Raw genomic sequence first — 13,406 nt, 5'->3', positions numbered from 1 at the left:
CAAACTGTAGAATCAAAGCCAGCCACTGCCCCTGATGGCAATACATAAAAAGCAATGATTCTGCCAAGTTGGGCAAGGCATGGAAACACTGGGCCTCAGTATCCTCATCTATGAAATGGGGGTATTATGAACCCTGAAGTTCCTTGAGGCCCTGACATCTCCGAGTGCAAGGATCTGGGAGTGAGAGTGAGGTGTGGGTTCTACCTGGAAGCTGCATCTGGCCACTGTGGATGCCCCTTTGAGCATGCCTCCCCTATCCCAAACACAGAGCACACACACCCCTCCCACTCCTGGTACTACCCTGGCTCCCTAAGACATTGGATCTCACTTTGCCTAGTCAGAGGCAGAAAATTCTGGGAAGGCAGGAAAGCCCCAGGCCCCAGATCTGGATTTGCCCACTACTGCCCAATCCCCTAAAAGCAGCTGGGATTTGAGAGTTTGCTAGAATGCAGAGATACTTCGAGCACCCAGCTCCACCAGCACAGGCCCACCCCCACTCTCTGAGGCCTGGTGGAAGGAGCAGGACCACAGTCCCTTGTTCCCCAGAACCAGGCACATCTCCATCCTGCTCAGCCCCTCCCCACACAGCTCAAGGACACTGAAGGATGGACCCCTGATATCTGCAGTCAGTGAAGAGGGAAAGGATAACAATGGAGCACCCCCTTTCCTTCCTGGCCCATGTCCACTCCCCCACTTGACACCCCAAAAGCTGGCTCCCCTCCTGGCCTACAACTTCACGCCAGGACTGCAGCCTCCATTTAGTCATGGCCTCAAGAAGGAGAGAAGAGCACATTTCTCCCCACCCCCACCCTGTCCTGACCTCCAGACTCTTAGTTGCACGAAAACAAAGCAGCAGGTTTGCAGTGTGGCCAGATCTGCCCCACTTTCAGAAAATGTAGTTTACAAAACGAATAACCAAGGGTATAACTATCCCGCTACCCAAAATGAAGCAGACTCATCCCACCTACCTAGAAGCTTCAAGAAAGAATTCAATTAACTGGTTGTCCCACTGCTGGCCCGTGAGCAAAAACAGAGGCATGCACGCCTCTACCTTGCGGTAGCACAGCAGTGCCTGGGTGGCTGCGGCCTGGGAAGTGTGAACACAGACGCAGCCTATCCAGGCGACCTCCCCTGGCTTTTCTCCCCAGCCCCACGTCCGGCAACGTGTGCGTCTGGATACACCCCAGGCACGTGTGTGAGAGCATGTCCATGGGGTGCACCACCACCCAGCAGGCCAGCTGCGAGCTCTGGCCTGTATTCTCCCCCATGCCTGGCTCTCAAGCAAGTCTGGTGCAAGGAGAGAAATCGAAGAGGCCTTCTTGCTGCTTACAGTCCCTTTCCAGAGCTTAAATTAGTCTTGAGATGCCACCGGGAAAAGACAGACATCCCGCGGCTCAGGGACTAGCCAGAGACTGGCGAAATGCAGAGGCCTCCCTGTATGCCAAACTCACACTCACTCACTGGGTGGGCCCAACTCCCTGGCAAAGCGCCAGGAGAGACCACCTGCCTCTCTGGGTTCTGAATGGGAGGTGCTGCTGAGAGGGAAGCCAGGCCTGGTCCACAAAGCAAGGCCAGGATGGGAATCAGGGCAAAGCTATACCCTGGACACCCCAGAATTCAGAAGCTGAATGTCACTGGAGGATGGGGCCAGAGGCAGGAAGAAAACAGGAAGGAAAGAGAGCGAACACTCAGCACAGTGCCTGGCACACAGCAGGTACTCAATATTCTTTGGGGTGTGGTCCAGCGTCCCAGGGTACGAAGTTTTAACCACAGGGAAACCGAGGCTCAGACAGGTCTACAGGGTGCTCCTTGCAGGCCAAGACTGCATCTGGTTTATCCTGGAATTTCCACGTGTGGATAGCTGGCACAGACCAACTCCTCAGCAGAAGCTGGCTGAGGAAGTGTGAATGCCTCGGGCAAGGTGCTACTACACTGGAGTGAAACACTGCTGGACCGCAGAGCAAAGCCCCCAGGTCTCCTCCTACCCAGGCACCAACCGAGCTGGGCCAAAGGTCAACTGGGCATGGCACAGGCCAAGGCTATAAAGGCTGGGGGAAGGGAGAGGGGTCAATGTGCTTCTCTGGCCAGCAGCCAGGAGTCAGACAGGAAACCTCTACCTAGACAGCTTGGAAGCGCACCCAAGGAGGGGTATTTCATCTTCTGCCTCCCCTAGAGTGCCCCCAACCAATCCAAGGAACTCCTCACCCCACTTACTGCAGTGTCCCCAGAAGAGAGTGAGAAAAGTAAGCTGGGACTTTGGCACTAGGCTGAGAAAATACTGAGAAAACAAGGACACGCCTCTGATTTCTTTCTCCAGCTCCCAGTGCTCACTGAATTCTAGGCTACTGCAGTCTCAGGGAAGAGCTGTTCAGACGCATCAGTCCCTGCCACCCATTGGGCTCAGGACTCAGCCAGGTTGCTGCTGGAGGGACTGAGAGCCAGAAGCTGTCCCCAAAGGAGCCTCGGTGCCCAGAATCCAGCCTGAAGTGGTCCAGCAATCAAGGAGTTAAAACTGCCCCAGCCTCTGGCTTTGCAGAACCCCACCCCACTCCCCAACAGAGGGAGGAAGTGGCAGAGAATCAGGGCTTGTGTGAGTCCTTAAGAATTCGAGGAATGTCCCATTTCCCTTGGGGGGGTGGGAGGGGCTGGGGGGGGGGGGAGGACCAGTATAAATTAATAGAAAAGAAGGAGCAGCTGAAGGAAGAGCAGGGACCCTCCTTCTACCCCAGGCAACCTTCCCAGTGCCCCAAGCCCTCCCAGAAGGGACAATACACATGTTGCTTCTTGAGTGTAAGATTTTATCAGAAATCTGTTTTCCCAGCACCTGGCATAGGTTAGCATGTAGCAGCGGGCGGGCAGTACATACCTAATGAATGAAAAAAACACCAAGGAGACGAGGCTGTGATATTAGCAAGGGGTTGGGGGTGCAAAAAGGGAGAGGCAGCCTTTCAAAGGGGTTCAAGACCCCCAGTCCTTCTTAGATAAGTCCCAATATTCCCCTCCTGGGTAAACTTCAGCTGCAAAGAGCCTCTTGACTGGGAATTAAAAAAAACAAAAAAAAAACTGGAATCAAGTCAGATGCTGAACTGTTTTGACTACTGATCTTGCCACCTACTTGAAGTGACTCAACCTTCTGAAGTCTCTACCTGGCAGAGTGGCTGTGAGGTCCTGCCCTGAATTTGCACTGAGTTAGTGGACAAGGTCACCCTGAAGATGGAAGGTGTTGTACTCCGTGGAACAGGATGGGATGAGGGATCCTACCCTACCCACCTCCCTACAGCAGGCCAGGCTGCAGGTCCCAGCGCAGAAGGAACAGAGTCCAAGCCAACTCCGCTGGAAAAGACTGGAGGTCTCCACAGCCTCCCTCACCAGACATGGAAGAGCTCTGCCCCGGGCCAGGCCATCCCGCCCTGCTGCCCCCGCTTCTCAAGAAATGAACACCAGAAAGGGCTGCAGCCAGGAGCCCCCGAAGCCTAGCGTTCAGGCAGGCTGGCAGGGGGCAGGTGAGAGATGGAGTCAGTCAACTGCTGCTATGGGGAGAGAAATGAGGAAAGGAGAAGCAGAGAACACAACTGGCAGAAACAGGGCAGGTCACTTTTTCTTGAAAGACCACACTGGATCCCTCCCTCGCAGCAGGGTGCAGTGGGAGGAACATGCTTGTTTCACCGGGTTTGAGTTAGCCTCTCACTAGACATGTCATCTTGAGAAGGTCCCTTCCCTTCCCCTAAGCCTCAATTTCCTTCCCTGTGAAATGGGAATAGGAGCCCTTACTTCATCCAGCTGTGGTGGGGACTAAATGTGATGGACACGTGCTGGACAATGTCACCTTGTGGTTATTAGAACAAAAGGGAGAATGAAGAAGGGAATGAGGTGCCCCCCCCCCCCCAGGCAGGACTCACGCATTGCAGTAGGGCTTCTTCTCGTAGCCCTTGTAGTTCTTCATGTTGAGTGTCATCTTGCACGTCTCGCAATGGAAGCATGCTTTATGCCAGAACTGGGGACAGAGGCAGAGGGAGGACACCCGTCAGACACCAGGACTTCAGGAAGGGGGCTCAAGCCCTAGGAAGGAGCGCTCCAGCTCCACCCGGGGGGAACGGAACACGAATCACCTTGGGTGAGCTGGGGACATCTCAGATCACAGGCTCTGGCAGCTAAATGATAGTGTGTGTGTGTCCCATCCCCCCCACCTCCCGGCCAATCAGCCTTTTGAGCTGTGAGGAGGGGGAGAAGCATAGGGTGAGTGGGGAAGAGGGCAGTAATAGCAGTGGTAAGCTGTCCCCAAAAGGTCAGCCCCACCTCCCCCGACCACTCCTGCTGCCCCCAAGCTGGGGAAGCATCATTGCTTACACAAAGCTGTACCAGGGTTGCTAAGAGGTGGCTGCTGAACATGAGGGGCAGCTCCTCAGCCTTGACAATGCCTAGAGAAGAGAAGAAGGGGGCCTAGCCCCTGAGCACCCAGGCACTCCTAGCTCCCACACCAGGGACTCCAGCTCTGACATCTTCCACTTCCTGTGAGACTCGACCAGAGGATAGCAGTGGGTGCTTCAGTTCTAACCACAGATCCTGCACCCTTTCTCCCTCCCTCATCCTTCTCTCAGCCCTCACTCAGTAAGAGAGCACCCAGCTTAAAAGCCTTGGAAGGGAACCCCCAGAGTGGGCATCAAAGCTCCACCCTGACTAGCTATGTGACCTTGGCCGGGGACCACACCTCTAAGCCACTTCCAGGTCTGTAGGATGGAAATGATATTCATCCCTCTGGAACTGCTGGGGATTCAATTAGAAATAACCTGCAAAGCCCTCAGCACAATACCTGGCACCTCTAAGTACCCGGATGTTAGGTGCGGGGCACAGCAGATATGAACCTCAGCTAAGAGGGCTCGAAGGCTCACACTGGAGGTTTGTGTGTGTTGGGTGCAGGTGGGACTTCACTGTGCCCAGCCACAGCTACACTGTGGGTGAGAGTGAGTGACAGGTAAGACTCCAGCAAAGCCAAGAGACCCAGAACAGAGCAACCAGGGCCAATCCAGTATGGCCAATGGGGGGGAACAGGAGGGAAGGGGACAGGATGCAACATTTCTCATCCAAAGAAATGTTAACGCTGGGGCAAACCCATGCGAATGAGATCTAAACCTGCCCTTGGCAGCCCAGGACAAGGCCCTGGGATCTGCACTGACCAGGAGTCCAGCTTTCAGGACCCAGAACTCAGGCTGCCTGGCTGACCCAATTGGCCTGTTTCTGCCCCATTTCCCAGCAGTCAACCCCTCAAGGAAGGCCAGAAGCCAGGGAAGGGCCCAGGGACGTGTTTGAAGGTGACCAGCACAGGGCTAGTTCTTGGCCATCTGCCAAGGAATTCACCCAAGGCAGTGCTTTTCCAAATGTGTTTTCTTGCTAAGGGTGCTTCTGGGACACTTTGGAGGAGGGGACAAAAAAAAAAGGGAGCTGGGAGGTTGGGATACCATCTCCCCTACCCTGGCCCACTTCAACCAGAGACCATGGGGTCATTTGGGAGGTAATCACCCTCTAATAGGGTACTTCCCATCAAGGAGAACCAAAGGAATCTCCTGTGGCGGAACTGACTGAAGTGATAGGGGAACCACTGTTTTGGGAAGGCCAGCTGGAAGTCTGGAAGCAAAAGGACGGCTGGTCTAAGCTTGGCCCCCACCCCAGCCGGGCCTATGCCAGAGCCCAGCCCAGACTCAAGGTGCAAAACTCAACACATACAGCACACCAGAAAAACTAAAACAGGGTAGTCCCTGCCCCTGTCAGCCCCCAAAGTAGGAGCCACTCTCCCTCCCCCAATACCTGGGAGGCACTGGCAGAGTGCCCCAGCCCTGTCACCACCCAGTCTGCTGGCCACAGCCTGCTTAGTTGCACATGCCCTTGCCTGGGCCCCCACCTCCCTCGACCCTCGCAGGGGCCTGCCAGGAAAAACATTCTCTGGAATCCAGACCATGACCCACTTTCACACACACACACACACACACACACACGCACACATCTGTAGGAATACGCACCGTCCTAGGACTGCCTCCTAATTGATTTGGGGGAGACAAAGGGAAGGAGACAGATACCTCTACCCTAGCAGATGCCCTGGATCCCGCCATGAAGCCAAGCGTCTACGGACCGGGCTAGGGGTACAGGGCCAACACCCAATCCAGGGGTTCCTCCTGACTGCCATTTGAACGGGAGCCCCGATACCAGAGGATGGTGCCCATTTCTCTCCAGCTGTAAAGTGGAACTAAAACCAGGGTCCCACAGATGTGGGGAGGAGTAATGAGATGACTCATGCTCCAGGCTAGCTGCTTCAGGTCACTTCCCTCACTCTCTGGAGGAGGGCTCCAAGGTTCAGGAAAATCCGCAGCTCCTGCCACTGGGTCCTCTTTACAGCAGGAAAGTGGAGGGCAGGGAAGACAGAATAGGGCGAGTCCCTCTGCAGCCCCTGTGGGCCAAGCCTGGACTGGGCACCCCAAGGAAATGCCATTCCTGTCTCAATCAGTCTGGTTAACAACATGGTCAGGGAAATAAGTCAATAAAACCCCACAATGACCCTCTCTGTCTGCCTCTTTCCCCTGTCCCATAAGCCCTGTCCCTCTTTCTTAAAGGCCTCAGTAAGGAGATTTCAGAGAAGCATTCCTGAGACTTGAGACTCAGGATCGGGAGCAAAGTACACCTCTGGGCAGACAACTCTAATCCTTCCCACTGCCTTGGAAGCCCACAGTTTCCCTTTCACAAATAATCAGGCCTCTGTTGTCTGTTAGAGGCTTCTCAGCCCATCTCCCAGGCTCCAGCCCTGCCCTTGAGTATCCCTTGCTGCAGCTCCAAAGTTGAAGCCCAGTCCACAGAAAACCCACTCCACAGAAAGGCAAACAGAGGCTGATGGGGCAGAAGTAAGATCTCCCGCACTTGGGCGTGGCTTGGACCAGCTCCTATCTCTCTGGAATCACGGTGGAGGTTGGGGAAGCGCTGCTCACAGCTCTGGGTGAGAGAGATTCGGCCAACTTCAGGTCACTGTGGCTGCAGCCTGGCATCCTGCCCTCTGCACCCAGACTGCCTGGGGTGGTCATGACTCAAGGTTGAAGTATGAGAGCTTCCTCTCCTTTCCTGTTGCCCAGGGTTACAGTTTCTCCCTTCTCTAGGGGCAACACCAGCCCACACCCTGGTTGGATCACCAACCTAGTTCAGTTGGCCACCTGGGCAGCTGGCTTAAAGTCATCGACCTTGGCTGCATCTCCACAAATTCCCAGGAGGAGATGATTATCTTAGTATCCCAGCTCCTGGAAAGGCCCAGGCCCAAAGCATTCCTCGGGCCAGGGTCAGGAAGGGGCAGGACCATATGGACGCTGATGAGACAGTGTAAATACTTTTTTGCCAACATAACAGGCAGAAGAGCTGAGCACAAAAAACTTCAGATTTGAATTCCATCTCTGGCTGAGAGGGGAATGAGCCACATAAACTGCCTGAGCTTCCATTAATGGAGTTCATCATTTACAGAAGCAAGTACATCTGTTGTGTGAGGCTGCTGCAAAGACTGACCCTGGCACATCGCAATACGTAGTAGCTACTATGAATGGATGGCCACAAGGTGATTGTGGGGTACTCTCAGCTTTCACTAGGAAAATGGGGCACCACAGCTGCAAGGACTAGTCTTTTTGTGTCCAGTCCAGTCTCCTATTTTGCTGCCCCCTATGGGACTGAGAGGGCAGGGTAGGGGACAATTCAGACAACCAGAGGCAGAGAGCCCTCCTACTGGGGGGTTCCAGGGAAACTAGCACCCACCAATCCTCTACTCTTCCAGAATGAATGTCTCCACCTGTTTTCAGGAGCCCAGGAAAGCAGGGAGAGGGACAGGGCAAGATTCTTGACAACACAGGGCCCCAGAAACAAATGCTTCCTAACAGGGTCTGGGATAAAAATCTACTTTCAAAATGTAGAGGACATTTTGAGACATAGCCCCTCTCTCCCTCCCCAAAGGCCTTGTGGCAACCTTCAGAGTGCCTGGCACAAAGTAGGTACTCAATAAATATTTGTCCAATGAACAAGCCAATGAGGTCACCCTGTTTCTCCTCCAACTCTATCTAATCCCATAAGTCCTCTGGGAAAGGAAATCTCGATCTCCTTCCTCAAACACCGTCATCAGCAATACATATTTATTCAGCATGCAGAACACACTGGGTACTGCAGGTTGGGGGCAGGGTTGCCATCAGAGGTGACATGGCCTTTACTCACCTAAGCCTTTGGGAGATTGGGAGCAGGGTTGCCATCAGAGGTGACATGGCCTTTTCTCACCTAAGCCTTTGGGATATTAGGCTCAGGGAGGAGAAAAGGTTAACACCAAGGATATAGCTTGTGGGTCAGATTGTGGGCTAAGTGCCTTAGGGAAATTGTAGTGAACAGGGTGGGTCTAATTTGACTCTCTCCTATTGTAAACTGAAAGCCTTGGGAAGTTGGTTAGCAACCTTGCCTATGGGACTGAATGTTCTGAAGGCGTCAGCCCTTGGGGCACCAGTTCCCAGTAGGAAGTGCCAATCCTTACTGCCTGGAGGGGGTTAGGAGGAAGAGGTCTGATACCTGGATATTCCAGGCTTCCTGCTCAGTGCAGGGGGGCCAGGGTAGGTTTTCCCAGGACCACCTCCTATAGGGAAAGCTCTAAAAAGGATAGAGGAATCACCAATTCCCACTTCCTAAGGCAACCCCCACCTGACTGTCCTCTTCAGCTAGGGCAAAAGAACAGCTAGCTGGGGAGGGTGCCTTGCAGGATTCCTGCCCTCCTCCCCTGACACACAGCACCAAAGTTCTTCACAAGGGGAGCCAGGTGTGGGGCTACACAGAGTATCCCAGAAAGGTAGGGAGTGCACAGCCTATACCACATCCCCTTCAGGGCATTTTAGTGCACTGCCCCACCTCCAAGGAAATGACATCATACCCATCTGACAGATATCGAACACTGAGGCCTAGAGCATTTATAAAGCTGGTGGGAAACCACCTGGAATGAGGATGGGCTAGCAATCTCTTCATCTGTATTGCTTCTGCCTTATATGGGTAAAAATGTCCAGGTCCTCTTCCCAATTCATGACTGTGGAGAAGGAGAGCTCAAGAAACTCAAGTCACAGAGAACAAAATCCCTACCACCAGGGAAAGGCAAAAACACCAGTGTGCAAGGACAAATAGTTCTTCAGTTAGTGCCTCCAAGCTCAAGTCCTACCCTCCAGAGGTTGGCATAGTCATTGGGAGGGTCAGCACCCACATCCTTTGTGTCCACAATATGGCCTTCCTTTCCTCTTGTCTGGCCAAGCCCAGGAGAGACAGTGAAACAGCAGCAGCCCCATATGCCCCCTTCCTCCGAGGACAAGTTCAAAAGTATTTCAAAACCTTGGAACCCCACGCTTTCTCACCCGGACTCAGAGGCCAAAGGTCACTGAGGAAGCTCCAACCCCCAGGGGAAAGGGAGAGAGAACAAGTATACAATGAACGGCCCTTTCCCAAACAAAGCATGGCTTCAGGTGAGCAATGAACTTGGCCCTAAAACTCTGCACCCCTCTTCCATCCCATACCTCCCACCCCTGCCATTTCAGACAAGAAAGAGGGAGTATTTGGACTTGGGGCCAGCTTTCAGAAGTGGGTGAAAGGCACGATGAGGAAGGGGACAGATCACAGAGGCCCCTCCTCCAGACTGGGGAGGGATGCAGAAGAGAGGCAGATTCTGCCTCAGGATCTAAGGGAGCCTAAGAGAGGACCAGATCCTACCCCAAACTGCTGGAAACACCCAATTCGATTCTCCACCACCACCACCCCTCCGAAAGTATAATGGCAACCAGATGAACCAGTCCAGCATGGGTGGGGGGCACGAATCGTAAGGGACCCCAGGGGACAGTGAATTTCCAGAAGGCCACCCTCCCCTCCCCCCAAACACCTCCCCCTTCTCTTGCCTTCCCCTGAACTCGGCCAACCCCACCCTCCATTGGGTAAACCTGCTTTGAAAAGTTAGCTCTTTGTTCTACAAGCCGGTCTCTAGCTCTGAGCACAATTTCAGGAGATCTCTGCGAAGCGCCCCCCACCCACCCTACTCCAGCACCCGACCCCGCCCCGCTCGGACTCGGCAGCCCAGCACCTCGAGTCGGCCTCTAATTTGAGGTGGGGGCTGGGAAGCGACCATTAACCCGGGGTCTGTTAACTGCTGAGCCACCAAGGGGACTACAGATCGTCCAAAAAGGGAGGTCTCGCGGTGGGGCTCAGGTCCCTCTCCGCAGCCCAGTTCACCAGATGCAACATCCGCCGGCCGACAGCCCCCAACCCGTGTCCAGGCCGGGAAGCCCAGCCGCTCGCGGCCAGAGCGGACAGTTTCGCGGGGCCCCCCAGCCTCTGCCCCGCCCCCCCCGTCGCCCCCTCCCCCCGAGCCCCGCGCTTCCGCCTACTTGGCGCTCCGGGCGGCGGGGAGAGGGAGCGGCAGTCTCTCTCGCTCTCCCCGGCCTAGGGGGTGGGACTGCACCCCTAACCTTCCCCCAGCCCCCACCCCGTGGCCTGGCTTCCCTACCCCTCTTCCGTTCTCCCAACCCCGGGGCATAGAGCCGACTCTTCTCCAACAGTGGCTGCCCGACACGCGTGGACTCCTTGCCTCGCCTCGGATCTCCCGGTTTCCAGGCTGGGGTCTGTCTCCAACACCCCATGACACCGCCTTCCCTCCCTCCCTCCCGGGATCGCGGGGATGAGGCGGCATAGACCCGGCCCCTCTCTCTTCTCCCAATCTGGAGCACTGGTCGGGAATGGCAGAGACGCGTCTCCGGGTCCCGGGGCTCACCTTATCCAGACAGTTCACCTTCTCCGTGGGGTACACGATCTTGCCGCACCGGGCGCAATTGGGATTCATGGCTCCGGGAAAGGCTGGGGCGGGGACGCCCGAGCTCGCGCGCGTTCTCTTCCCCCGGGGCGAGCTGGCGGGAGACTGCCGCGGCTGCAACTACACGGGCGGCGGCGGCGGCGAGAGCTGGGGAACTGGCCTCCGCCTCCGCCCTCCTTCCCCTAATAAACACAGCGGGGAGGAGGGGCTGCGCCGGGCGGGGACGCGCCGCGGGCGCGGGCAGGGGCGCGCGCGGCCAGGCGCGCTTCCCGGGAGACGGGGGGCTGCGCGGAGGCGGGTTCGGGGCAGGGCAGGGTTATGGGCCTGGGGTGCGAGCCTAGGTGAGACCCAGGGCTCCTGGCGCCCCGGCGCTCCCAAGCTGGAGGCGCCCTGCAGAGACCCCGGCTTTGCCCAGAGCCCTTCCCGCGCTGAAGGCGCCACGGAGCCGGTCTGGCTGGATATCTAGGGCGCCCGGGCTGCGGGAGGCGGGCAAACCTCTCGCATCCGTCCAGGGTGGGGTTGGAACACTCCCGAACGCCTCACCAGATTCACCAGATTCGGGGACTTTCCTTTGTACCCGTCGGAACCCGGCAGGAACCTGCGGAAGGAACGGGAACCCCCTGCCCCACACCGCAGTTAGCCTCCCTTCTCCCTCCTCTCCTTTCCCACTTTTGTTGGGCGGGACCCGTCCCTCCCGCCTGTTCTCAGCGCCTCGCAGCCCCGACTAGCTCTTCCCTCCCCGGGCCTCTGCCGTGCAGCGTTTCTGGGGTTCCCCGGATTCGGGCACTTTCCACTTTCCGCTTGACCCCCTTGCTTCCTTTGGTCTTTTCTCCTAATTCTTACTGCCTACCCTCGGTGTAACAGTGTCCTAGCACCCAAAGAACTATCTCCAGGCGCAGGAGCGGCGCGGGGGGTATAGCTCAGTGGTAGAGCATTTGACTGCAGATCAAGAGGTCCCTGGTTCAAATCCGGGTGCCCCCTTGGTGGTTTTTCTTCCCTATAACTGACCTAGTTCCATCTTTCTTGACTCTTATTTTAACACTGGGTCCTATCTGCAAAGAAAAATGAAACGGTTTTTCAAAAAACCCTTCCTCATTTTCCAGCCCTAGAGGAAAGCTTTCGGTTTTGCTTTGTACCTAGCAGGAGGAGGAAGTCAGGTAAGCCACTGCGCATCACAGTGGCGGGCGCCAGAAGCGTCAGGATTTCCGCGGCCACGAGGACAAAGTTACTACCCCAAGTTGGTATTCGGTCTCCGATGGGGGTGTGGGTGGGTCAAGAGGAAGAAACCCACAGACACAACCTTTCTCCAACTTCAACTTTCTTTATTACCGGCGACGTGAACGTGCTGGGTTCACCCTTCCCTATTGCTTGCTCATAACACAGGCAGAGAGTCAAAGCACTTTTGGGAACGTTAAAATGCCCCGTGCACACCCATACACTCATTTGGATCTACAAAAATAAAGTTACCTCCTAACACAAACTGACATAAACTAATGCAGTGGTTCTCAAACTTGAGTGTGCCTCAGAATTACCTGGAGGGCTTGTTAAAACACCCCCGGTTTCCCTTTCTGTAGACCTGGAGTGGAATACAGATAATCTGCATTTCTGACAAGTTCCTAGGTGATGCTGATGCTGATGGCCAGGGGACTACACTTTGAGAACCACTAAACTAGGAATATAAGGCCATTTTTCCAAGTTATTTGATAAGTTTCCTGAGGGCAGAATTTCATAACCTAAAGGTAAGAACAGATATTTGTTGGTTGGTTCACTTACAGTATCAATGCTGAGTCAGAAGAAAACAGTAAATCTGAAGGGAGTAAGGGCCGCCCCTCCAAGTAGGTTTTTGCCCTAAAAAAGGAAAAATAAAGGAAAAAGGGAGAGGCGTGCTTCTTGGGTCAGAGGGCATCTGCGATATTTTAAACCCGGAATCTGGTTGTGTCATCCCTCAAGGCCCCAGGGGAATACTCCAGTGCATTTTTCCCTATGGCTCCCATTACTGTGAGATGCGTCTGAGGCTGGATGTGGGCAGGGCTGTTGTCCTGGTGCAAAGCCCATACCCTAGGTATGACCAATTTTCACCCCTTTCCTGAACACTAGGCCTCAAACTTACCCCTGTAGGTAATCAGGCCTAAGGCTTGTCTTTGAGCTAATATGGAGAAAGCTGTCCACTTTTCATTTTATCTTGTGTCTATGTGTTGAGCTTTGCAGTCATAGAAACCTACTGAACTTTGGATTCATTCTCTTAGTCTTCCAGATGAGAGTATAAGCAAGGCAAAAATCATATTGCCCCACCCAGCTCCAGGACCAATAGGTCTCGGGCAGTCTGAGAGATGGGAAGAGTTTCCTTTCCACCTACTGAGAGTGGAGGTGGGCTATCTCTCTACTGAGGGGGCCAGGAAGCTTGGAAGCAGTACATTGGATGACTGTGAGAAAAGGTGGGGGACAGGTAAGAGGGCACCTAGATTTGAATTGGAGACCTCTTGATCTGCAATCAAGTGCTCTAACCACTGAACTGTGCCCCCTTGTTGGTAAGTATTTGATAAATTCTTCTTATACCAATCCTAAGTTTTTT

General features: G+C 54.8%; 1 protein-coding gene across 1 annotated transcript in view; it reads right to left on the bottom strand.

Moving 5' to 3' along the window:
* The window catches only part of LASP1 (LIM and SH3 protein 1), a 39,801-nt gene extending 28,806 nt beyond the window's left edge, over positions 1-10,995 (bottom strand). The window contains exons 1-2 of the mRNA XM_081162650.1: positions 10,796-10,995; positions 3,900-3,994 (exon numbers count right to left, since the gene is read on the bottom strand). Of these exons, the coding sequence (XP_081018776.1) occupies positions 3,900-3,994; positions 10,796-10,864 (164 nt within the window). The 5' untranslated portion in view covers positions 10,865-10,995. The remainder of the gene's footprint in view (positions 1-3,899; positions 3,995-10,795) is intronic.
* Between the last annotated feature and the right edge of the window lie 2,411 nt (positions 10,996-13,406).

This window comes from Miniopterus schreibersii, assembly GCF_964146895.1.
Source record: "Miniopterus schreibersii genome assembly, chromosome: 16".
Taxonomy (NCBI): domain Eukaryota; kingdom Metazoa; phylum Chordata; class Mammalia; order Chiroptera; family Miniopteridae; genus Miniopterus; species Miniopterus schreibersii.
Note: the sequence above shows the minus strand (reverse complement) of the source record. Positions and strands in the feature narration are given on the sequence as shown.